A 26,463-nucleotide genomic window follows, 5' to 3' on the forward strand; every position below is an offset into this window, starting at 1 on the left:
TCCAAGTTATTTCTTATGACTCTGTATTTTCATCAGAAAAGTATTTAAAGCTAGTTGTTTTATTGAGTCAAAAGCACCTCCTTGAAATCGCCTGAAAAAAACACCGTTTAAGTGCACCGATCAATGTTCGATCGCGGGTGGTTTAACTCCCTTGGAATCAGGTGTTTACAGAAGCTTTGCCTTTTTTTTTCTCTCTCTCATTCAGGTAGTTAATTTTTCCTCCTGAGCCTACATCGAGATCAGAAATCTCTTTTTTTTCCCTCTCATTCTGAAAAGGTGATTTTTCTCGAGCTTGCCCTGCAAACAAGGATTTTTTTTTTTTTTTTACGTTCGAAAGAGGGGAAAAAAAAGTAAATTGCGGTCAAAAACTTTTAACCAGAAATAATGTCAGCTTTCGAGTCTTTAATGGTTACAAATTGTTCCTCTTGACCCGTGGTGCCCAATCTGCGGCCCGCTGGCCAAATCAGAAAACGCTTCCAAAATATATTAAAAGGGAGGTTGTACCTTCGTAGTAAGAAAAAGAAACCTCATGTGAGTTGTTTAAGGAGTTACAGATATTCAAAAAATGATGAAACGATGAAAAAAAATTTGTATTACTTATTTCAAAACTAAAAACTATTCTGAACACAGGGGAAAAGTTTCATTGCTTTAGTTCAAATATTAAAAAAGTTATGAGTGGTTTTAGGCCACACATACACATGCTCACTATGTGTTCTTATGCAAAAAGAAAACTTTAAATTGCTTTTTCTCGATGATGGTTTTTTTGTGTTTTCATGTCATAAGAATCCCTAAGGATTTGTTTCTATTAAAGATACAGCTTTAAAGTAATACTTTTTGCAATTGGGATAACATAGTCGACAAAACTGTGCATGAATAAGCATTTTATAAATGACTCTAATGTTTAGAGCATGTTAAACCTTTAAAAACCAATTTAAAAAAAACTTTGATTTTTTACATAATTAATCACAGAAAATTTTCGAATAAACTCATAACCAAATGAATGCACAGATTTTTAGAGATGATGATAGTGATCGTTTAGCAAAAAACTTTTTTTTAATTAGTGCAAAAATAAAAAGCCTTAAAGATTTTAAAAAATTTAAATTTTCCTCAATTTTTTGAATTTTCAAAAAAAGTAGGCAATATTTTTGAATTTTGAAAATAAATTATTGATTACGAAATAAGTATGCATGTTATGGTTTCAAAGAAATATAAAATTTACTTAAATATGAAAAAAAAATTTCGAAAGGTACGGTGACTCCTTAATCATTTTATTAAACAGAAAGCAACACCTTTTCATGACTAAAGTTCAATGCGTGCGCCGTTTGTTGCTCGAACCACATCTAAATCCCTGGTTTACGGGGAGCGAATCCCCGATCTTCGACGTCGCTCCTCGCCGTGACGCTGAAATCAAAGTCAAGTGGATTCCGGCGTGGCCATTCACGACGTCGATTTAGCTAGGGCGCGCATGCGCAGAAGAATCAAGTTCTCCCTTCGGCGAGGAATGACGCCGATGATCGGCGTGTTCGCTCCTGGGAAACGAAGGCTTAAACGGTACTCAAGTTCACCCTATGTTCTAGTCAGCTATAAACTGCCGACACAGTCAAGTCTACATGAACTACACCGCCAGCTCAGTCATTTCCAGCCGAGGACTGCAGTTTCGTGCTTATAAGCACTCATCAGCCCGGCATAGGAGTGACTGAGCTGGTGGTGAAAAACCACTAATTTATTAAATTGTGCAAATTCTGTGTTAGCTACTAGTTTGTTTGGCACTCTTGGCTTCCTTAAGAGGTTTTCCACCTCCAGCTAGGTCACTTCCTACGCCGCATAGTGGGGCGAAAACGCCAAAAAGCGCTTATAAATGGGTTTTTTCCCTACACAAAATCGATTGAGGATTAATAAATTTGCACAGGCTCTTAGGCAATCAGAACTGGAATTTTAGAGCCCTTCGTCCACTACAAAGCTGAAGGGAGCCTTTAGAAAGTTGAAGAACCATGAGTGCGGGAATTTACAAAAATTGCTTTTAATCAGTCTATACTTTTTTTCCTATTAAAGGCGGGTACATTTAACTTCTCTCGTGCACGACGATAGTAATAGGATGATAAAAATGAGTAATCGAATTCTCAAACCAAAAATCGGTTTTAATGAGCACCAGAAACTTCGGAATTCAAGGTCATTTTTTTCAAAACACTCTACAAAAAATGTCCTCTTATGTCCTCTTAGAAATTAATATTAATTATTCATAGTGATCAGCACCAAAAACTTCGGAATTTAAGGTCATTTTTTTTCAAAACACTCTACAGAAAATGTCCTTTTATGTCCTCTTAGAAATTAATATTAATTATTCATAAATGATTTGTAGAAAGACCCTGAAAAGGATTTAGCTGCGTAAATATGCGAACTTTGAACCCTGAGACCAAGCAAATCGAGAAAAATCCATTATAACATGTCTGTGTAAATAAACAAGCGAGAGAGGTTTAAAAACACTTTTAAGCGCTTTTTGGCGTTTTCGCCCCACTGTGCGACGGGCTGATGAGTGCTAATAAGCACGAAACTGCAGTCCTCGGGCGGAATGACTGAGCTGGCGGAGTATTTCGTGTATTTCTGCCTTGGCCCTGGCTGTAGGGTCGGCAACTTAGTGAAAATATAGTCGAGCCTACTCTATAATTCGTATTTTCAGATAACAGGTGATACAAAATTTGAATCAAATGAATACAAAAAAAAAAAAAAAAAAAAAAAAACTCGGGTCTGTGAAGCATTATGGCCCAAACCGCTTGTTAATACGTTAATTTGTTCCTGACCTAATGAATTTTTTTAACGTGTCAAGGACTTTCCGTACACCCAGTACATTATTTTTTTCGTTGATATGTTATTCATTTAAAAATGAACATTTTTTCGTAGACGCTTGTTTTTAGCTAATCAGACTTGAACGATGACTTATTTCGATCAGTGGATATCTGCGGTTCATTAACCAAATCCAAAGGTGCAGCATATTTTCAAAAACAATTATGATTAATTAATAAAATATAATAATTAATATCACATGAAACTGTGGTGATGCTGTTGAAAGCTCGTTTTCCCCACGATGCAAGTATCGTTATGATCGTGTTATGGTATATTTTTCTATTAATTAATCTCTTCAAGACAGTGGGTTATAGGGTTCAAACCCGTCAAAAAATTTCGCATTGAAAAAAAATTGTTTTTCATAATCATCTTTCAATCTTTATTTGTGGGGGAAATTATTGTTGTAATTACTGCTATCATTATTCCAAATTTATTTGAAAAATGATATTAGTACATATCATTGAAAAATTGTATAAACTCGATGCTTTATCTGGATGCCTCTCCTTATATTATAATTTTTGCAAACATCAAGTTTTATGAATTAAGCTTACTCATAAGCAGGGCCGACAAGAGGCCATGTCAGCCTAGTCGGAAACTAGGAGACCGGGTCTTGGGGGGGGGGGGGGTGACACGTACGCAAAAAAAAAAAAAAGAAAAGAAGGAAAGACAAAAGAAAAGGGGGGGGGGAAACTCCGAATAAGAGAAAGTGTAAAGATTAAGTAAAAGTTAGTCTTTTAGTACATACAGTCGGACCTCCATATATCGAAGTAGCAAATTGCCGGAAAAAATCGATTTATAGAAATTTTGATAGATGGAAATGATCTTATTTTATCATAAAAATCTCCTAAAACATTAAAATTAAAGCTAAGTTTTGTGTAAGAAAACCTATTTAAATTTTATACGAGCATCGGATTAAATGAAAATTAATAATTAAAAAATTAACAAATTACATTTTTGCGCTTTCATACATCTTCATTCTTCGGCAATTCAACTTGATCCGCAACATTAGGGGAATTTTTGTTTTGACAATGTAATCGAGAGAAAAGTAAAAAATAATTCTACCTAACTTGAATGATTTTTACTGAAGCTAAAAAGACTAGGAATGATAATCAAGAGAGAGAAAGGATAACTTGAAACGGATTTTAAAGTGTTAACTGGTTGCAACTAAGATTTGAAATAAACTTGAGGGAATTAAAGAACTCCAGAACGAAACAACGACCTATCTACACACCCCTCAACCCCAGATTCCTTATGAGTTTCGTAGCAACCCTTAGTGAACGTAATTTTCTCCCCTAACCATCAGTTTTCATGAGACAAACAGTTAAAAGTGGAAAAAAAATCTACGAATGTCTCGAAAAAAATGTCGATATATAGAGATTTTTTCGATACATAGAAACAATTTTTCTATGTAATGAACGTAGAAATTTGCTGGGATTTATATATATCGAAAATTTCGATATGTGGAAGTTCGATATATGGAGATTCGACTGTATTTACTGTTGTGGGATGTTTTCTAGTAAGCAGTTTTGATTTTTTCTTCCCTTCCCCTTTTCTTCGTCTTTTCCGCATTTTCTTCCCCCCTTCTTCTTTTTCCCTTTTACTTTCTTCCCCTTTTCTTCTTTTCCCCTTTCCTTTTCTTCCCCCTTTTCTTTTCTTCCTCCTTTTCTTCTCTTTCCCCTTTTTTCCTCTTTCCCCCTTTTTCTTTTCTTTTTTTCTTCTTTTCTTCTTTTTTTTGGGGGGGGGGACGGGGAGGGCCCAGCGATCTAACTAACAAGGGGCCAATCTTGGCTCTCTGCGGCCCTGTTTATAAAACTCCCGCCCCCATCCCCGCATCCCACTTAAATATAGTTTATTGCAAAACAAATAATAAATAGAATATAAGAAAAGAATAAAGAGAGAGAAAGGATAACTTGAAACGGATTTTAAAGTGTTAACTGGTTGCAACTAAGATTTGAAATAAACTGGAATTCAAGAACTCCAGAACGAAACAACGACCTTAAAACAACGCATTGGGAACGGACCAACCACGAGGCTCTCAGCGGTTGAGAACCACTGATTTAAATCTTTACTAATAATAAAGCTGAAAGTCTCTGTCCGGAGGATGTCTGGATGTCTGTAGGATGTCTGGTTGTCTGTGACGCGCATAGCGCCTAAATCGTTCGGCCGATTTTCATGAAATTTGGCACAACGTGAGTTTGTAGCATGGGGGTGTGCACCTCGAAGCGACTTTTCGAAAATTCGATGTGGTTCTTTTTTTATTCCAATTTTAAGAAAAAAACTATCATAAATGACGAAATTATCATAACGTGGAACCGTAACATGGGCACAAGCCAATTGGCGAGATACGAAATTATCTTCTTTACTGATAGTAAAGCTGAAAGTCTCTCTATCCGGAGGATGTCTGGATGTCTGTAGGATCTCTGTAGGATGTCTGTGACGCGCATAGCGCCTAGACCGTTCGGCCGATTTTCATCAAATTTGGCACAAAGTTAGTGTGTAGCATAGGGGTGTGCACCTCGAAGCGATTTTTCGAAAATTCGATGTGGTTCTTTTCCTATTCCACTTTTAAGAACAAAATTCTCATAAAATGGACGAGTCAATGACGAAATTATCATAACGTGGAACCGCAACATGGGCACAAGCCAATGGGCGAGATACGAAATTATCATAACGTGGAACCGTAAGATGGGTACAAGCCAACTGGCGAGAAAATTCACCATACCTATTTGTAAATATACAGGCGAACCAAAAGACCTTTTGATTTTTCTATTACGGGCAAAGCCGTGCGGGTATCACTAGTAAGCACATAAAAAATAAGATCTCGGAGAAAGACTTTCAAACAGAAAAGGATTTTTCCCGGTCTGAGGCCCTCTTGAGCCATTCAACACAGAACAAACAAAAATAAATATAAACTGGACTCACATCTTCTGGCTCTGCGGGTTCAGTTTCGGCGGCAATCCTTCCACTTAACAGCAAAACCTGCAAAGAAAAGAACACATTGTTACAAAAAGAACACGTTAATAAAAGAAGTGTAGTGAACAGGAGTAGTGATTTTCGACAGCAACGCGTTTACACCCGACAACCTGGGCCGTGGTAGCCCGATCGGTAGAGTGTCAGATTCGGGGCCGGAGGGTCCTGGGTTCGAACCTCGATGGTCGAAGACCCACCGTCGTCATTAAAGGGGACTGGGCGACGTTAAATAGGCTCGTGGTCTCAATGTCCTCCAAGTGAAACGATACCTCTGGGGGTAGCTATTAGCTCCTGGACTAGTTCTAAATTCTCATTAACTGTACGATCCGGTGATGGTGCTGCCATCTATCGGTATAAAAAATAATGGAGGCAAGGCACTTAGTATGCAGTCCTCGACATAAATACAGTTGTAGTCAGTTGTGACTCGGAATAGGAACCTGTAGTTGACCAATAGCTCCACTGAACCGTCGCGTTTGCCTTCCGGAAGAGGGGGCAGGTATAAAATTCTACCTGAAATGGAATTTTCCGGAAAATCTGGATAATTCGGGTAATGAGTAAAGCAAAACCTTAAATAACCGGAACAACCGTTTATCCATGTTTTGCAAGCAAAGTACATAGAATTATTTACAATAAATTAATATGAATAATTTTCATATTATTTTTGTCCGGAAAATCTGGATAATTCGGGTAATGAGTAAAGCAAAACCCTAAATAACCGGAACAACCGTTTATCCATGTCTTGCAAGCAAAGTACATAGAATTATTTACAATAAATTAATAAGAATAATTTTCTTATTATTTTTGAACAAAGAATGAATCCACTGTCTTTTTGAGCAATCACGATTGCTTATTGCTTTCATTTGACTGTTTTGATGTGCTATCATTTTATTTTCCCGCCAGCACCCTCTGCAGCACCACCGTCGACCGGCTCCTCACGATGCTGCTCCTCTAACGAAAGCCATCTCCAGGTTGCATCACACACACACGCGCTCACACAAAAATACATACACCTACACACACATACTCAAACACACACAAACACACTCAAACACATACATACACACACACGCATACATACAGACACCTACATATACACACACACCTACACAACTACCCACACACTCATGCCTAAACACAGACACAAACACATATGCCTACACACACATACACCATACCCCCTACCCACAAACACACATATCCCCTACATACAGACACCTACACATACATACACATACAGACACCTACACATACACACACACCTACACAACTACTAACAAACTCATGCCTGCACACAGACACAAACACACATGCTTACACACACATACACATCCTGCTCCCCACACACAAACACTCATACACACAACTATCCACACACTCATACCTGCGCGCACACAAAAATACAGACACCTACACATACATACACATACAGACACCTACACATACACACACACCTACACAACTACTCACAAACTCATGCCTGCACACAGACACAAACACACATGCCTACACACACATACACATCCTGCTCCCCACACAAAAACACTTATACACACAACTATCCACACACTCATACCTGCGCGCACACAAAAATACATACACCTACACACACATACTCAAACACACACAAACACACTCAAACACATACATACACACACACGCATACATACAGACACCTACACATACATACACATACAGACACCTACACATACACACCTACACAACTACCCACACACTCATGCCTAAACACAGACACAAACACATATGCCTACACACACATACACAAACATACACAAACACACTCAAACACATACATACACACACACGCATACATACAGACACCTACACATACATACACATACAGACATCTACACATACACAAACACCTACACAACTACCCACACACTCATGCCTAAACACAGACGCAAACACATATGCCTACACACACATACACATTCCCCAGCACCCACAAACACTCATACACACAACTACCCACACACTCATGCCTAAACACAGACACAAACACATATGCCTACACACACATACACAAACATACACAAACACATACATACACACACACGCATACATACAGACACCTACACATACGTACACATACAGACATCTACACATACACACACCTACACAACTACCCACACACTCATACCTGCACACAGACACAAACAAACGCCTACACATACATACACATACCCCTACACACAAACACACATATCCCCTACATACAGACACCTACACATACACACACACTTACACAACTACTCACAAACTCATGCCTAAACACAGACACAAACACATATGCCTACACACACATACACATCCTGCTCCCCACACATAAACACTCATACACACAACTACCCACACACTCATACCTGCACACAGACAAAAACACGCATGCCTACACACACATACACATACCCCTGCACACAAACACACATACCCCCTACACACAAACACACATACCCCCCAAACACACATGCCTGGACACAGACACAAACACATATGCCTACACACACATACACATTCCCCAGCACCCACAAACACTCATACACACAACTACCCACACACTCATACCTTCACACAGACACAAACACACATGCCTACACACACATACACATATCCCTACACACAAACACACATTCCCCCCCCCCACACACATAAACACACATGCCTACATACATACACAAACACACACACACTCGTGATTGCGAAAAACATAATTTGAATTCAAGGGGTAAAAGATCAAATTAATTTTTCTTTTTTGTTCAAACGCCTGTGGCATTTGAACGAAGTTCAATCGCACGAATGCTTCATAATGAACAAATGAAAGTAAAATATGAACCTTTGTCGAGATAGGATCACTCGGAGCTGTGCCATCGCGAGAAACCGGCTTGTTGTATTCCGGCAATTCCCAACCGGAAAGCGCAAGGGAAAAAAACGGAATAAAAAGACCGGAAAAAAACACAAGACCACGGACGTGGCGAAAGGTATGTTTCGGTGCCATATTGCTAATCCTATAAACTACGAGCCGATGTGTGCATCACATGACTTCCTTTTACTCCAATTTAATGTCATTTCCCCATTATTGGCAATTTTAATGTCACTCAATAGCTTACTCTCTAAATATCACCAACGGTGGCTAAATTGAAACCAAATTTCAAAAAAAAAAAAAAGAAAAAGAAAAATCGCCAAATTTGTCGCCAAGCTGGCGACAAAACTTGGCGACCAAAAGACTGGCGATAGATCGCCAAGTGTCCGCCAAATGATAACACCACTTGAGTTTACATCGAAATTAACAACGATTTCCCCCCAAAAAGGGGCAAAAGACCCCTTAAAAACACCCGAATGCAACCAAAAGGGGAGGTGCACAACTAGGTCCCACTAGGAGTCTACGTACTAAATTTCAACTTTCAAGGACATACCGTTTTTTGAGTTATGCGAGATACATACGCACATACATACGTGCATACGGACGTCACGAGAAAATTCGTTGTAATTAACTCGGGGGTCGTCAAAATGGATATTTCGGGTGTCTGTACGTTCCTAGGCACATATCCACGAGTGGTCGGGTCGAAAAAAAACTCAACATTCATTCGGGGGTGAGCAAAATGGAAATGAAGGCCGATTTTTGAGTGAAATGTTTTTCGCAAACACAATACTTCCTTTTTTGTAAATGGAAGTAAATATACGTGTAAGGTTTCTTGTGTGACGAAACTAAACGGGAGAATTTTTTGATTTATGGCGACTAAAGTTCTTACATAGATTCTAATCGCCCCCCCCCCCTACCCCCCAATATTACTGGTAGGAGGAAATTCTGCCTGCACAAGCGCTTCGTTCCAAAATGTCAAGTTCCTCTTGGCGACCTTTTCTATTCATACATCAAGTACCTTTGTGAAATTAGCCATAAGAATTTGCATCACTTAATCTGTAATGGAGGGGGGGGGGGGGGCACGTTTTTTAATTTTCAAAAGGGGACTCCTTTGGTTGAAAACTGTTATTTGTGGCCATTTGTGGAGAGAAAAGTTTCATTTTGATTTCAAAATTTGAAGGCAGTTCATCCTCTTACCCAACACAATGTAATCTTCACAAGAAAACGAGCTCTCCAATTTAATGCCATTTCCCAATTATTGGCAATTTTAATGTGATTCAATTATTTACTCTCTAAATATCACCAATAGTGGCCAAACTGAAACAAAATTTTAAAAAACAATTTAAAAAAATCTCCAAATTTGTCGCCAAGTTGGCGACAAAACTTGGCGACCAAAAGACTGGTGATATATCACCAAGTGTCCGACAAATTTTAACACAACTTGAGTTTACATCGAAATTAACAATAATTTCCCCCCAAAAAGGGAGCAGAAGACCCCCTTAGGAACATCCGAATGCAACCAAAATTGAAGGTGCACAACTAGACCCCACTAGGAGTCCACGTACCAAATTTCAACATTCTAGGACATCCCGTTTTTGAGTTATGCGAGATACATACACACATACATACGTACATACGGACGTCACGAGAAAACTCTTCGTAATTAACTCGGGGGTCGTCAAAATGGATATTTCTGGTGTCTGTACGTTTCTAGGCATATATCCACGTGTGGTCGGGTCGAAAAAAAAACTCAACATTCATTCGGAGATGAGAAAAATGGAAATGAAGGCCGATATTTGAGTGAAATTTTTTTCGCGAATGCAATACTTCCTTTTTTGTAAAAGGAAGTAAAAAAAAAAGAAAATCAAGTGAGCAAAAAAAAAAAAAAAAAAAAAAAAAAAACTTCTCCCTACACTCGAAATACATATTAAAATTAATTTTAACCGAAAGGTATTTAAAAATGGTCCTTTTTAATGACGCAAGGGAAAGGAATATTCACCAGGGACTTGAAATTGGATCGCCACGATTATTTATATATTCGAAGAAAAAACGCTTCGTTAAAAACCTAACAGCTCTCGTCTAAAAATCTGCTGCCGGACATAAATTTTTACGGCATTCTATGATAAGTGCTCGGGCAAATATGGTTACACTGATCCATCGAAACCCCGGAACATACCTCCCCAGGGGGTTTAACTCCAAACTATCGAACACAAAAAACGCCGGCGAAAAATAATCGTCGTAAATTCGCGGTCGCAAAAACTCGGCGGAAAACCCTATCTCTTTTACCATTCTGAAATCTTCTTTCGCTGTTATTACCTATAACCGTGCATTACGAGTCGAGATCTCATTTCAAAAAACCGTCCCGTTCCCTGGGGATGGCCGGCAGCGCCCTCTGTCGGTCAACGGAAGCATCGAGTCTCACCTCCCCACCCAATGACTATTGCTTCTTCCTTTTCAGTACTTAGGAATTTTAGTGAACAAAAATGTGCTTCTACACTTCAATAAGTAAATCAAACTCTTTACTATTTATTAAAAAAATAATTTTAGTAACATAATGACGTAAAACGTAAAATATTTTACGCCAAGAACTTGGGGGGGAAATTTTATATTCCATTAAAACATTTCAGCTCTTTTATTAATTCCTTTTGTCGTTGCCATAAAAAAATTAATTTGAATTTTTGGCATTTTGAATTCAAATTATGTTTCTCGCAATCACGAGCGCGTGTGTGTATGTATGCGCGTGTATGTTTGTGCAGGTGCATGTGTGTGAGTGCGTGTGTGTGTGTGTGTATGTGAGCATGTGTGTGCATGTTGTGGACGCAGTACTGTGTGTGTAGGCGTTCGTGTGTGTGTATGTATGCATGTATGAGCATGTTGTGTATGCAGTGCTGTGTGTGTAGGCGTTCGTCTGTGTGAGTGTAGGTGTGTGAGTTTGCATGCGCGTGTGTGTATGTATGCGCGTGTATGTTTGTGTAGGCGCATGTGTGTGGGTGCGCGCGTGTGTGTGTATGTAAGCATGTGTGTGCATGTTGTGTACGCAGTGTTGTGTGTACGGGTGTGTGTGTAGGCGTTCGTGTGTGTGTATGTATGCATGTATGTGCATGTTGTGAATGCAGTGCTGTGTGTGTAGGCGTTCGTGTGTGTGTAGGTGTGTGAGTTTGTATGCGCGTGTGTGTATGCGTGTGTGTGTAGGATATGGACGCAACCTGGAGACGGTTTTCGCTGGTGCTGGCAGAGGGTGCTGGTGGGAAAATAAAATGATAGCACATCAAAACAGTCAAATGAGAACAATAAGCAATCGTGATTGCTCAAAAAAAAAAAAGCGAAAACAATTGATATTACACAGACGATAAAAAAAATAAATAATCAAGGTGGCTGGTGTACCAAATATGCGGGGTATCAGAAGAGACGGGGGGGGGGGGGCGTAGATGGGTGGTGCCCTTGCATTTTTCTTTTTCTTTTTTTTCTTTTTTTGTGGAAAATTGTTCTGTATTTTTTGATTAAAACGTCATTATTGATTAAATGCTCCTCTCAAAAAAAAAAATGGAATTCGATCTGAAAAATCGGGACAGACGTCACAGAAAAGTGGAGCTATCAAAACTGAGGTTCAGTCGCCCCCTCGTACAAGCCGCTTCTGTAAATAATACAAAGAAACATAGACATTGCAGACGATCATAAATAGATAAATATTAAATGTAAAAACACAGCAGACGATAAATTTACAAAAAGCAGTATCCAACTATTGTTTCCGAAAAATATTGCCCGAGATTTATTTTTTCTATCATTTTTTCCGGAGCACAGAGCATAATGACGGGCCACGTGGGTATCATTCGTGCGTTGTGGGGAAACAGTAAATACAGGTTTGGCTCGAGACGAGAGTGAATATCGGAAACGTTTGATTTTTAAATATTCATAACGAAACAAAGGGTTTCGAAGACTGCGGGATTTGAGTTCAAAAAAGTACTGCAATCACAACAGCTAAAATGTTTTGTAACTACTGTTTTTATTGATGGGTAGAGATAACTTTTTCTTTTTTGATAACTTTTTTTTTTTGTGATGATAAATATCGACGGATCGATATCGTTTCGTCGAGTGTGAATGTAGATTGACACGTTCAGCCGATTCGGGAAGTTAGTTTTCATTTTAATCTTAAGGGGTCTGAGACACAAAAATCGTTAAATTTTGCATTTTTTTTTAATCATGTGAAAAATTACTCCGTTTTTTCTGCTTAAGAAGATGTTTGAATCTTGTTTCTATCTTAAATAGAACGAAAGATATTGTTACAAATTCTGTAAATAGTAATTATTGTAGTAACGTAACCTGTAAATAGTTTCCCGTAATGAATATACAACCCCTTTTCATATGGCTAAAGTATACGACCCTCCTATTTCCTTTTTGTTCATTGATAAAATTTGATAACGGTCTACTATTTTCCAGAAGCGTGTGGAATATTTGAGAGATTTCTTTCGATGTTTATAAAGGCGTCCCACGTGATAAACAGGAGAGTTTCGATTGAGATTTCGAACGGAGAGCGTATTTGCTCTGTTTATTGCGAGGCATTTCGCTGTGTTGTTTTCGTATTTGGAAGTAAATACGTGTGTAAACGTTGAGTTTACGGTGTTGTGTGATAATTGCTTAATTGCTGATGAATAATTTAGCAGTTGTTGAAGATCTTTCCTGTACATAGTGTAAATAAATTTCCTGTGTTTTTATCAAGAACTGTGTCTTCATTTCAAGAAAGTGGAAGTCGCACCGAATCCGTTACAATATAATTATTTTTGTTGCATGAACACCTAACTAATGGGTACTTAACTTTAAAACTTTAAACGCGTTTTTCTCCATGATGCACTTTTTCCCGATTTCTTGCATTCAAACTCTTTAAAGTCAGGAACCGATAAAGTAATGAAACTAGGCGCACATCTTTTTCAAACAGTTTACTTTAATTTTTATTCTGCGAATATAAAAAAAAAAAACGTTTACAGCAAAAATTATGATATTTTTTTAAAAAAAGTATCTTCGAATTTTTCGAAATTTTTCTTCAAATATTTTTTATTTTTTATTGAATCAATATTTTTAAAATCGCCGAATAAAAATTAAAGCTTAGATATTTGTGCGTAATTTATTTAAAAAAAATGAAAATTGATCAAGAATATTTTGAGTTATAGCAATTTAAAGCAACCCCATTTTTAAAAAAAAGTAATTGAATTTTAATAAATTTTTTTTTCATATTTATGTTATGATTTTGCTTATTAAATAAATGGTGAATTAGTGCAAAAAATTTCAAAACTCTAAAGTATATAATAAAAAAAAATTCAAAATGTGTCCCGGACCCCCTTAAAGTAGAGTAAACATTCGTTTAACCGGACTAACTGAGATCAAAGGCAATCCGAATGACTGAAAATCCGGATGCAAACTTGCCATTCATTACCACAGAAAACCATGTTTTTCAGCAAAATGACGTTGAATTGTTAAGACACCAAAAAAAAAAAAAAAGAAAACAATTTTCCTCATAGTTTCTTAACAAATAATTTATCCGCTGTTTTATCCGGTTCAAATACGTATGTCTTTTGAATAAAGTAATATCAATCTAAAGATTTACCATTATAATCTCATGCTGAAGCTCATTATAGTTTAGCTGCAGTGGCGTTTCTTAATTTACTATATTTGTTTTAATTACCATACACTGTATGAAGATGAGATTCTGCAGAATCTTTGAATTTTGAAACCTGAAATCGCGACAACTCTTATGTTTGGACCACTTTTGTTCAGAAACACCTATACCGTCATGTTTGAAATATTTTTATCTACATTTTCATGCATGACTTCGGATTAAACTCAATGAGAGAAGCCAATCTAAGTCTAAGACCATACCAGTTTAGATCAATTTGTCGCTACTTCTGAAAAAGTAACCCAAACATGTTGACCTTTCGGCTGTCTGATACGAAAATTTATGTCAGACATGGAACCAACTTTCCTAAAGATGCAATAAATCATGTATACAGTGCGAAAGGCTTCCACGATGGAATTATTACAGCCTCCAGCAATAGGTCACCGCCCCGATCGGACACCAAAACTGGACTTATCGTCTGCGGCCGAGACAGCGAACTAATCACCGAGGAACTTCCTGGGGGACAGTCCATCCTCCCACGTGTCGGATTACACCCCCCAAGAAAAATGGCGCGAAGATCGAGGTCACCACTAGTTAAAGAACTCTTCCCTTTTCCAGACGCAATTGATAAAGATTTGACCAGAGCAGTTGAGATTAATTGGTGAGAAACGAGGTTGAGATCTGATGGATCGAGGGTGGGTTTTTTTTTTGCTGAGAGGGGTCCTCCCCCTGGGAAGGGGTGATGGAACATCGCGTTTTGGGGGCGTGGCGCCATTTGTTAGGCGATGCCAAAGCGTAAATCAGACCACCGAGGAAATTTATTTTAGCAGTTGGAAAACCTTTTCTTGTTCGTGTGACTTCTGAGTGTATTTTTGCTGGTAGTGACGTCCAGTTGCAGAGGATATAATTCCTAGACGATCCCACTCCCTTAATCTTCTTTAACCCCTTCAGTCGGAATTATGAAATATTGGACCAAAAATGTTGATATTTGGTACACAGTGTACTATGGTAAAGGGTATCTTATAGACAAAATTTTGAGTTTGTGGGAGAAGAATTAAAAGAGTTATGGCACGTCCAGTACTCCAGACTTTTATTTTTGAAATCAATATTTCATATACAATAACGGTAAAATACCGAACAAACTTTATTATAAAATGTTCTACAAACAATTATAAAACATAATATGAGCGTTTGAAACGATTCATTAAAGATTATATATTTTTACAAACATCAGGAAAAAAACCTCGCTTTTCAGACGAAAATCCATGATTGGAAAAATTAGCCTTTTTCTATCTCTCAATCCTTATATGTCAGTGTTGTCAATCCCAAAACGAAAAATTATTTCGCAGATTATAATAAGTAGAATGTAAAGAGTCAACTACAAAAAAAATCAACTAATTAAATCAATCATTAAATGATTAGCAGCTGTTTAAAGTGGTTGTCCGGTATACCGGACACCAGGTCTGAAGGGGTTAAGACAAGAAACTCCTTTTTTCCCCTCTTAGAATATAGTTATCGGTTTTTTCTGTATCTAACACTAGAATGTAACTAGCAATGAATGTTATGTGGTATAGTTGCTGCAGTTTTCCACGCAGACGACCGGACGTCAGCCACTCCCATTCATCAAGGGACGGACCCACCACTTCTCCCGCGCTGTATGGCTATCCTAAGACAGTATGCTATAAAGCAGGAAGATTTTGAGAATAATAATAAATGTCTAAATAAAGGAATGATATTTCTCTACATAGTATAAAATGAAGTGTCCAAAAAGCGTCTGTGTGTTTGAACTCGCAAAACTCGAGAACGACCCGGCCGATTTCGATGAAATTTTCACAGTTTGTTCTTTTAAGTCCTGAGAAGGTTTGCAGACCAGTTCGAAAACAATTCGATGAATAGTTCTTTTTTTATTCCAATTTAGGCCCAATTTCTACATAAATTTCCGAATATTGGGGGTGAAAAATTACTCGCAAATTGTAACATTATATATCGTTGGAAAGGGAAGAATTTTCCGCGTTCTATGCAATTTGTTCCAACGCTCTAACTTAATTGCGGCGGGAGTTTTTTACGTTTTTATCTCAAATTTTTTTAGGCTTAGCTGAAATTTAGGTACTACTCATTGAATCCATCAATAAAAAGTGAAGGAATTGTCCCACAGTTTTCTTTTTGACAGCATTGGAAAGAGCTGCTTTTTTTACTCCAGATCTAACTCGACCCAAGGTCGAAAGTTTAAGCCTCTATCTCCATTAGAAAAAAAGTTACAAGCGAATGAAATGAAGTTCAAAAATCTGTTCTCTATTCAAGTTTTTAACTATTTTATTTTGCGTTTCCACGGTAACGCTTTTTAAATCTATTGTTTATTTCCATCTTTCTCATTTTCAATTCGTAAACTTATTTTATTTCGTGTTTCTATGGTTACGCTTTTTAAATCCATCTCATTTTGTTTTAATTTCTTAAAAGTATTTTAATATCTGTCGTCATTGTTTGAAGGGAAATTTTGCATGATGTTTTTTTTTTCTTTTATTTATGCCCGATTGTTGACTATACGTCACTTGACAAAATTTTTGTTTTCAAAGTAGACCGGGCAAAGCCGGGCAACGCAGCTAGTTTCTTCTATAAGGCAACAAAACTTCGAAACATACCATAAGCTGAAGTCTCTTTCTAACTCTTCTGTGGCACCGTAGCTCCTAAATGTGCCACAGAAATAAAACCAATTTTGATCATTCTTCTTTTATTTCAAACGTGACTTGATTGAGAATGTTCCCAGTTAGGTCTCACATTTGTAGGACTTTTGCTACCAGAGGTATTAGTGAAAGACTGAAAATTAGCATTGGTTCTCAATGTTGGTGGTCAACAAAACTTGCTCGCGCATTACAATTTTCGTACCAATCAAAAGAGTAATTTTTGCTACGTTTGATAAAGTTTGCTCGGAACTTCCAAGTTTTATAAAATCAACTTTCCTGTCATTTTCTGTGCTTTCCCATGTTAATTAGAATACCATAAAATAAATGTATTCTAATTTCATATGTGTTCATAGATTGTGACATGTATGTTACGTTCACATGTGTTCATAGATTATGACATGTATGTTACGTTGACATGTGTTCATAGATTATGACATGTATGTTACGTTCACATGTGTTCATGGATTATGACATGTATGTTACGTTCACATGTGTTCATAGATTATGACATGTATGTTATGTTCACATGTGTTCATAGATTATGACATGTATGCTACGATCATATGTGTTCATAGATTATGACATGTATGCTACGATCATATGTGTTCATAGATTATGACATGTATGTTACGTTCATATGTGTCCATAGATTATGACATGTATGTTACGTTCATATGTGTTCATGGATTATGACATGTATGTTACGTTCATATGTGTTCATGGATTATGACATGTATGTTACGTTCATATGTGTTCATTGATTATGACATGTATGTTACGTTCATATGTGTTCATAGATTATGACATGTATAATACGTTCATATGTGTTCGAGATTCTTTTTTTTCCCTTTGTATGAGGTTTCGGCAAACAGGGTCGTTTCTTTTTGAGCAATCACGATTGCTTATTGCTTTCATTTGACTGTTTTGACGTCCTATCATTTTATTTTCCCACCGCCACCCTCTGCAGCATCACCGTCGACTGGATCCTCACGATGCTGCTCCTACAGCGAAAGCCGTCTCCAGGTTGCATCCATGTCCTACACGCACGCGCATACATACACAACTACACACACACACGCACACACACACACACACACACACACAAACACATACACGCACATACAGACACACACAAACACATACACACATACAGACACACACAAACACATACACACACATACACACACATACAGACACACACAAACACATACACACACATACACACACACACATACAGACACCTACACATACAAACACAAAAGCATACACACAACTACTCACACATTAATGCATACATACAGACACAAACACACATGCCTACACCCACATACTCATATTCCCTACACACAAACACACATACCCCCCACACACAAGCACACACGCTACATACACACACTCGTGATTGCGAAAAACATAATTTGAATTCAAGATCTCGAAATTCAAATTAATTTTCCTTTTTTTTTTCAATTCAATGTTCTTGTTTTTCTAGATATTATTGTTACTTCAATATGGCTTTTTATTGGACCAACGTGCTTCAGGTAGGTACCAAGATTGGTTTGGGGGGAGGATAAGATGATGGATTCTGTTTTTGGCTGACGTACCACCTTCCGAACTTACCGTCCATCACTCGCGCAGACGATTCCCTCGCCCGGTAGCCCACCTGTCGGAGTGGTGGTTCGTTGGGGGTGGAGTCGCGGTCGTAAAGACACTGATTTATACCGGCCGGGGCGCGTGAAATGGATGTTTATGGCTTGTTAGGTTTGGGCGGGAGTCGGTAGCGCTTCGTAGGGGGTGTTTATCATGTCCAACATCGGTATTTTAGGAAGGCAACAGGTTTGACGTATTGCAGGTGAATTATTAAAGGAGGGCCATTCAGTCAAAGCACCCCAGCGGATGCAAGACATTTTTTATTTTACAAAATGAACGCGTCTGACGTCTACAATCGCTACTCAAGAGTGCTAAGGATTTTGGTTTTTATGTACACAAAATCACATAAAACTACACGGTCCCGAGGGGCGGATACAAGGGAAGGGTCATGGGGCTCATGGCCCTCCCCCCCCTTCCTCCTCCTAAACTGCTGACAATATTATCCAACCACTTTGTGTTCTTTGTGAACCAATTTATGAATAGCATGCAAAGGTTTGCAGCAATATATTCAATTCATTGAACATTTTTTAAAGCTAAAATTTTAAATACAACTTCCTTTCTGCTGCTGTAGCTGCTTTTAGACTTTTAAAAGGACACGATTGTCTCAATGCCTATTTGTTCTGCTTTCACCTGAAGGATCCCCCGACCTGCACTTTCTGGTGTGTTCGGTGCACACCGACAGCTTTGCACTAACTAATTTTAATTGTGTTGTCGAGAAATATTGGAGAAACCGCGGTTTTATGGCCTAATGGCCAATGTACCCGGCATTTGTGAAGTAAATAATAAATACTTCCTTTCATTGCTTATGAAATTAATTAATAACATTTATATTGCACTAGGTGACTTTTTCCCGGCAAAGTCGGTGCTTTTTATTGACAACCAAGCATTTTCAGAATCTTTTCGTACCCAAAATCTTATATTCTTCAGCGTGCCCCCCCCCCCCTAAAATGGTAGTCTGTATCCGCCTCTGACGGTCCCAGTGGTCAAACAATGTAAACATCTTTTTTTTTTCTCTCTCTCTCTCTCTTTCTAATAGCTGTTTAGCTTTTTGCGGATCAACTGCTTGACCACGAATTGTATGTAATCTGGCAATCTGCCAAGTAGAGACGATTCCATCTGAATGAATCTATAAGGGGAGAGGGGAAAATAGCGATGGGATATTGACACACGCGTTTTATAATGTCACTAGTGCCTTATTCATTTATTGCATTCTCTAAAATAAATTAAAGGGAAACAAAAATAGTTACCATGGAAACAACAAAAAGAAAATACAATATTTTCATTTCGTTCAGGAACGTAAAAGCAAAATGGTAACCTCAAAGACTTTGTTGTGAATGAATAAATCAATTAATTTTTGCCGTGAGAATATGGAACGAACATACTTTAGATTTAAAAAATGTTGCTGAGAGCTGTGAGCAAATATTCATTTTTACAAAACTAAGGCTAAATAATAGAGAGGCAAAAGTGCACATCTGTGGCAAATCAACCAACACCCCTATAAACTAATAGATACGTCCATTTCCGCCTAATAAACCGGATATTAGCCTTTCCATGTAATCGATGGTCAGACATAGTGCGATCCCAAGTTAATCTTGAGTTAATTTTGGGACACCATTTATAAAGCTGAGCGTAGGGCACGTTTAATTAACTGTCCAAAGGTCCAAGTTTTGCACAAACGTACGGCTTTGAATTGTGTTAATAACTAACAAGTTAAGGTTTGTGCCTTTTCGCCTGAAAAATCATCCTCGAAGCATTGCGCATTTCCGAACAATAGATATGACACAAACAGGGACTGATTTACGGCAGGGCATTCGGGGCCCGGGCCCGGTGCCCCAAAGGAAAGGGGGGCACCAAATTTCTGCCTTTTTTTTTTGAGCAAAAAGACAGAAAGCAACTCCAAAACAGTTTTATGATGGACAATGTGAAGTCATATTAGACTCTAAGCAAAGTTTCAAGGTTTCCTGTTTTTATGTAATCGGTGGTAATTTGATTACAAAACTAAAATTCAGGATGTCAGACTATGATGGCGTATTAAAGAAACATTCTTGCTCGTTTGAATGCGACAAGAAAAATATTCGAGAAAGTGCATAAGATCTTTAAAAATCTTGCTCCTGTGATGCGGAGGAATCTTTTCCTGATGAATTTATTCATATTAGTTCAACCATCGGAAAAGAAAGTTTAGTGACCGAAAAGTAAAAAAATAATCCATAAACTTCGTAAATGGATACTTTTGCCAATGTAGATACAGCCGTGAAATTGTTTTTGACTTTGCCAATCTCCAATTGTAGTGGAGAACGATCATTTTCGCTATTGAAGAGAATTAAGTGTCCTTTGCATACTCTCATTTCTGATGGTAAATTATCTTTATTAGCTCTGTTATCAATAGAAGGAAGTTTGACCTAAAACTTCTGATTATGAGGACATTATAGATGAATTTACCACGAGAAAACAAAGGAGAAAATATATAAAGAATCGTTGATGCGCAGAAAGCACATTATGCTTTCCATACACCTTTACCATTTGTATCATAGCTTTTCCATCTCCAACTGTAAAAAAATGTCTAGCATGAAAACCGTAAATTTATTTTAGATATATATAAAATGATTTCTTTGCAAAACATCTTAGTTATTAACTTTTTTCGTATGAAATCGATATATTTTAAAGTTTTCTTTCTATCAAAATAACATCCAAAATTTACATTTATAGTTTTTTTTTTGGGGGGGGGGGCACCATATTTGTCACTTCCCGGCGCATCCAGGTGTGTAAATCGGTCCCTGGACGCAAGGGTGCCCAACGGGGGGGGGAGTCAAATTGAAATTTTTAAGGGGGTGTCGCAAAGAGGAGGAGGCTTCAAGTCACTTGGGAAACTACGGAATTGCTCCTGATGGGATGAACATCCCTGCACAACACAAAAAAAGAATTATATATGTGATACTTGTGTAGATATAAACTAGTGATGTGTCGGATCGTTAAAAAAGTAGATCCGCGGATATGGATACGGATCCGGATCATTAGTGTCAAGATCCACGGATACGGATCTCAAAATGTTTTTGCCCAATTCAACTATCCAAGGGTAAAATTTATTACGGAAGGTATTCCCGTCACTATAATAACACTGTTTCTTCAAAAAATGTCATCTACTGCGAAAATATAATAAAGACAATGATTTACTCTTTGAAGAAATCGCCGTTAAAATTGAGGGAGAGTTGGAAGGAACGGGTCAGCGCAGCATTAATGCTTGGATGGAATGTGAAAAATTATTTCTAGCTTGCTCGGTAGATGTAGGATACAGGAGCAAGAATGTAAAGCTGCTACTGGATAGGCTAGAAATAATTATTCGCATTTTAGTTCAGCATAAATGCAGCGCTGACCCATTCCACACAAATTGCTCCGACCGACGGAATAACAGAACCTTTACAAACAGTAAATAGAGACTTTTGTGTCACTTTTTTTGAAGGATGCCGGGAAAAACCAAAACGAAGAAAAACAGAAACTCCATATCAATAACAAAAACTAATATTAAACTAAAAATTAAAAAAAACTAGTATGTTGTGGCCATTACGAAACTTTCTTCTATATTTTTCTTTTTTTTTCTGATCCCTCCCCATGCTTGACGAGGAAGCAATATTCCCAACAAAAACAAAATGACACATGCAAAAACTTGACGACCATCCCAATGTCTGAATTATTGCAAAAGCAAAGCAGAGAGCGAAAATTGAAAGTTATTTTAAAAGCCTTGCTTGAATAAATTACAAATATTTTATTTGTTAACAAACATAAGATGGCAACAGTTAAAAATTTTAAATCATTGAGATAATATTTCCGATCATTTCCATACAATTAAAATCACGAGAAATACGCAGACGACAATCTATTACGATTTATCTTTCTTATTGTTGCATTAATAAAACTATTTTTATTCGCAAAAAAAAAAGAAAAAAAAAAATCAACACCTCTTGGAGCGATTGGAGTCAAAATTGAACCAAAGCCTGTTTACGTATGGATTCACATATATTCCAAATTTCAACCAGAACGTAGCATTACTTCTTGAGATAGGGCACTCACAATGGAAAAAAAGAACGGGCGATTGCGCTACCCCCTTTTTAGCTGTTGACACCAAAATAAAATCAGCTCTTATACCCACTAAGGGCTACTTGTCAAAAAATTTTTGTTTGATTCCGTTCGTTATTTCTTCAGATACAGCAGTCACAATGGACGACAAAAAACGTTCTATAGCTCAACCCCCGTTTGAGTTATTGACACCAAAATTGAATTAGCACCTGCTCCTGTTATGGGAAACATATGGACCAAATTTTGTTTGATTCCGCCAGTTACTTCCTGAGGAATAGCAAGCACGCGTAACTCAAAAAACGTCCCATTGCTCCACCCCCCTTGGAGGAATTCGCGCCAAAAACCAATGGGCACAAGTTCACATACGGGCACATATGTGTACCAAATTTCGTTCGATTTCATGCGGTAGTTTTTGCTGTAGAGCGGCCACAAAAAACTGGTCACACACAGACGTGACACACACACACACACACATACATACACACACACATACATACATACACACACACAGACAGACAGACATTTTCCAAAAATGGTTGAAATGGACTCGGCACACCTCAAAACGTTCGAATCCGTCAAAATTCGAAAATTTGCACGAATCCAATACTTTCTTCTATGTATTAGACATAGAAGAAAGTAAAAAACATGTCTCAGAGGGCCGTTGGCTTCTGAAAGGATACCTTATAATTTAAATAATGAATAAAACCTAATTTAAACGGAATTTAAGTCTTTTATTCAAATATTGAAAAAATTTTAGAATAGAAAAGATCCGTTTAAGATCCGTCAAAAAAGTAACGGATACGGATACAGATCTTTATTTTTCCTCGGATATCCGCGGATACGGATACGGATATCCGGAACATCACTAATATAAACAAAAATAATTATCAGTTTCGCGATTTTCTAGAACTTTTTCACGAAACCAAAAATGACCCCTGAAAGCGGTCAAACAGCTACAGCACCTCGACTTCAGTGAGTGGGGGAAACTCCACGGGTGGTGCAAGACGTTCGAAAAGCAGCCCCCACATTCATCATCTTCGTCGTCTGCCCATCCCTTACACGAATTCCGAGGCAAAGACAGTGCGTGCAAATGGCGCAACGGGCCTTCGCGGAAGTGGGTCGTTCGTTAGAGAAGAGAGCCCCCCTCCCCCCCCCCTCGTGGAAAGGTGAGAGGGTCCCCCACCTGTTCTGGAGCACCCTAATTTAATAAGCCGTGCCTCAGCAAATATTGGGCCTTTAATGGCAAATGGCCGACTAATAAGAGGCTTGATGCCACGGACACCCAATTAGGGGTCGGAGGTCGGAGACGCTTCGTCACGGAAAGGGGCCTCGATAGGGGGGCTGAGAGGGATTTTGCAGAGGGGATTTTCCTAGGTAGGGATTTATTTAATCAATCGAGTGTTTTCGTGTAATGTACTTGCTTGAAATCAGCGGGAACGCCAACAAGTTAGGGGCTGTCCACAGGGGCGGACCGGGTCCCGCAAGAGGGCGCTAACCTTGGCCTCCAAAGGGCGCAAAAAAAATACATAAATAAATAAAATAAACCGATGGTTCACATCCTTACGAGTTTAAAGAAAAGAAAAAAAATAAGCGAAGTGAAGTCGCAGTTTTGTAAGCGCAAAAAAAAAAAAAAAAAAATAATAATAATAATAATAATAGTAATAATAATAATAATAATAATATTAATAATAATAATAATAGTAATAATAATAAATAAATAAATAAGGAAGTTGCACCAAAAAATAAAAAAGTTTAAGAAAGTAAATAAAAAACATTAAAAAAGATGTTCAGGCATGAGGGCGCATAGGCGGGAGGGCGCATCGCAGTTCGCCCCTAGCTGTCCATAAAGGACCTCACTTTTTTTAAAAACATTTTTGACCTTCCTTCCCCTTTTTGTCACAAAATGTCACACTTCATCTTATACCTCCCCACTTTGCCATGTGTCACGCTATGTTTCCTAAATCTGGTCTTGTAAAAAAAAATGTGCGATGTCACACCTCCCCCCCCCCCCTTTATCAAACTGTTGCAATTTCACGAATCCCCTCCCCTTCTTAGCCTGACATCATTTCTGGAAAATACTTAAATTTAATGCAGGATTAGCAAGTTTTCCACAATTTTAGCCATATTTAAAACTCTCGTGTAAAAACCCTTAGTCAAACTGTTCAAAAACTCTTAATTTTACAATTTTTGTAATATTGCATCCCATCCAGGTGCGGGCACAGGGGGGGGGGGAGAAGGTACATCAGTTGGCCCGAGCCTGAAGGGGGCCCAATAGTTTTAAAACTAGGCATGAAATATTGGGGTAAACAAGATGGAGGGAGCCCGAAAAAGTCATTTGTGACGGGCCCCAAAATTTCTGTAAACGCCTTTGATTCCATCAAAATAAATAAATAAATAAATAAATAAATAAATAAATAAATAAATAAATAAATAAATAAATAATATATATATATATATATATATATATATATATATATATATATATATATATATATATATATATATATATATATATATATATATATGTGTGTGAAAAAGGAGTCAAGTTGGATCGAAATGAGGTTCGGTGTAGTCGGTGTCACCGACAAATGAGTTCAAATATAACGGGTACCAAGTTCCATAGCAGTTCCTCATAGCTGCTGGATTGTCCTTAGAAAGCAATTTTTTTTACTTTCTTTGATACCGGATTTTAAACTTGTGGCAAGTTTAAAAAGCCAATAAATTATTCTCAAAACAATTGATTATTCCAATTACAAAACAATTCGCCAAGTTTTAAATCATTGAACCAAGCTTGAAAAAAATAAACTTATGACACCTTGTAATAACTGTTATTTGTATTGAAATGCTGTATTGATTTTCAATGGCGAAATGTGTGCTGACGAAAACGATAAGTAATTTCTGTTCTGAGAAGCTATAAGATTCAAAAGAAAAGATAAGAAACGATAAGATTCAAAAGAAAACTTTCTGAACGAAAATATAATTTAAAATACTTTATTTAATATACTTTATTTAATACTAATATACTTTATTTAATACACTTGAAATGTGCTCAGCAGTGTAAAATGCATACCGCCGTGGGCAGGTTAAGGGCAGTATCTGAAGAATTTATTTTTTGGAGTTTTTTTTTTTTTTTTTTTTTTGAAGAAACGCGTTTTGTATTCAATACTAACAAAAGAGAAGTGTTGAAATAAGACAGTTTTTTTACGCTTTTTGTTTCGGTGGAGACCAAATAAGCGAGCTTTTACAATAAAGCTAATGTACAATAGATACCAAAAATGATAAAAAGAGAAACGTTGCAGAAAACCAAAACACTGCAGGTAAATCAAAAATTGTGGTGTGTAATCTCTGGAACTGATAATGTATTCATTCATCTATTCTACACTAATAACATAAAGCTGTAGAGTTTGTTTGAACACGCTAATCTCAGGGACTACAGGTTCGAATTGAAAAATTCTTATGTTGAATAGTCCATTTATTGAGGAACGCTATAAGGCGATATAACATCACGCTATGACTAATAGGAATGGAACAGCAATAAAAAATGTTATGAAAACGGGAAAATTTATATCATCATATAAAATGCTTGGAACACCCCCGGCAGGGGGTGTATCCAGGGTGGCTCGACCTGAAAGCGCGGGATTTGCAATCCAGTGGGTATAGATTCGAGTCAGCCATGAGGCAAATCTCGAGGATCCTTAAAATCGAGCTAAATCTTACCTGATTTTCAGAGAAATCCTAAACGATGCTAAAAAGGATTTTTAACA

At 37.6% G+C, this 26,463-nt stretch overlaps 1 protein-coding gene across 1 annotated transcript in view; it reads right to left on the minus strand.

Annotated features, from left to right (window-relative positions):
- LOC129226160 (ADAMTS-like protein 3) overlaps positions 1-26,463 on the minus strand; it is a 116,476-nt gene that overhangs the window by 78,467 nt on the left and 11,546 nt on the right. The window contains exon 2 of the mRNA XM_054860761.1: positions 5,764-5,820. Coding sequence (XP_054716736.1) covers positions 5,764-5,820 — 57 coding nt within the window. The remainder of the gene's footprint in view (positions 1-5,763; positions 5,821-26,463) is intronic.

This window comes from Uloborus diversus, chromosome 7, assembly GCF_026930045.1.
Source record: "Uloborus diversus isolate 005 chromosome 7, Udiv.v.3.1, whole genome shotgun sequence".
Lineage (NCBI taxonomy): Eukaryota > Metazoa > Arthropoda > Arachnida > Araneae > Uloboridae > Uloborus > Uloborus diversus.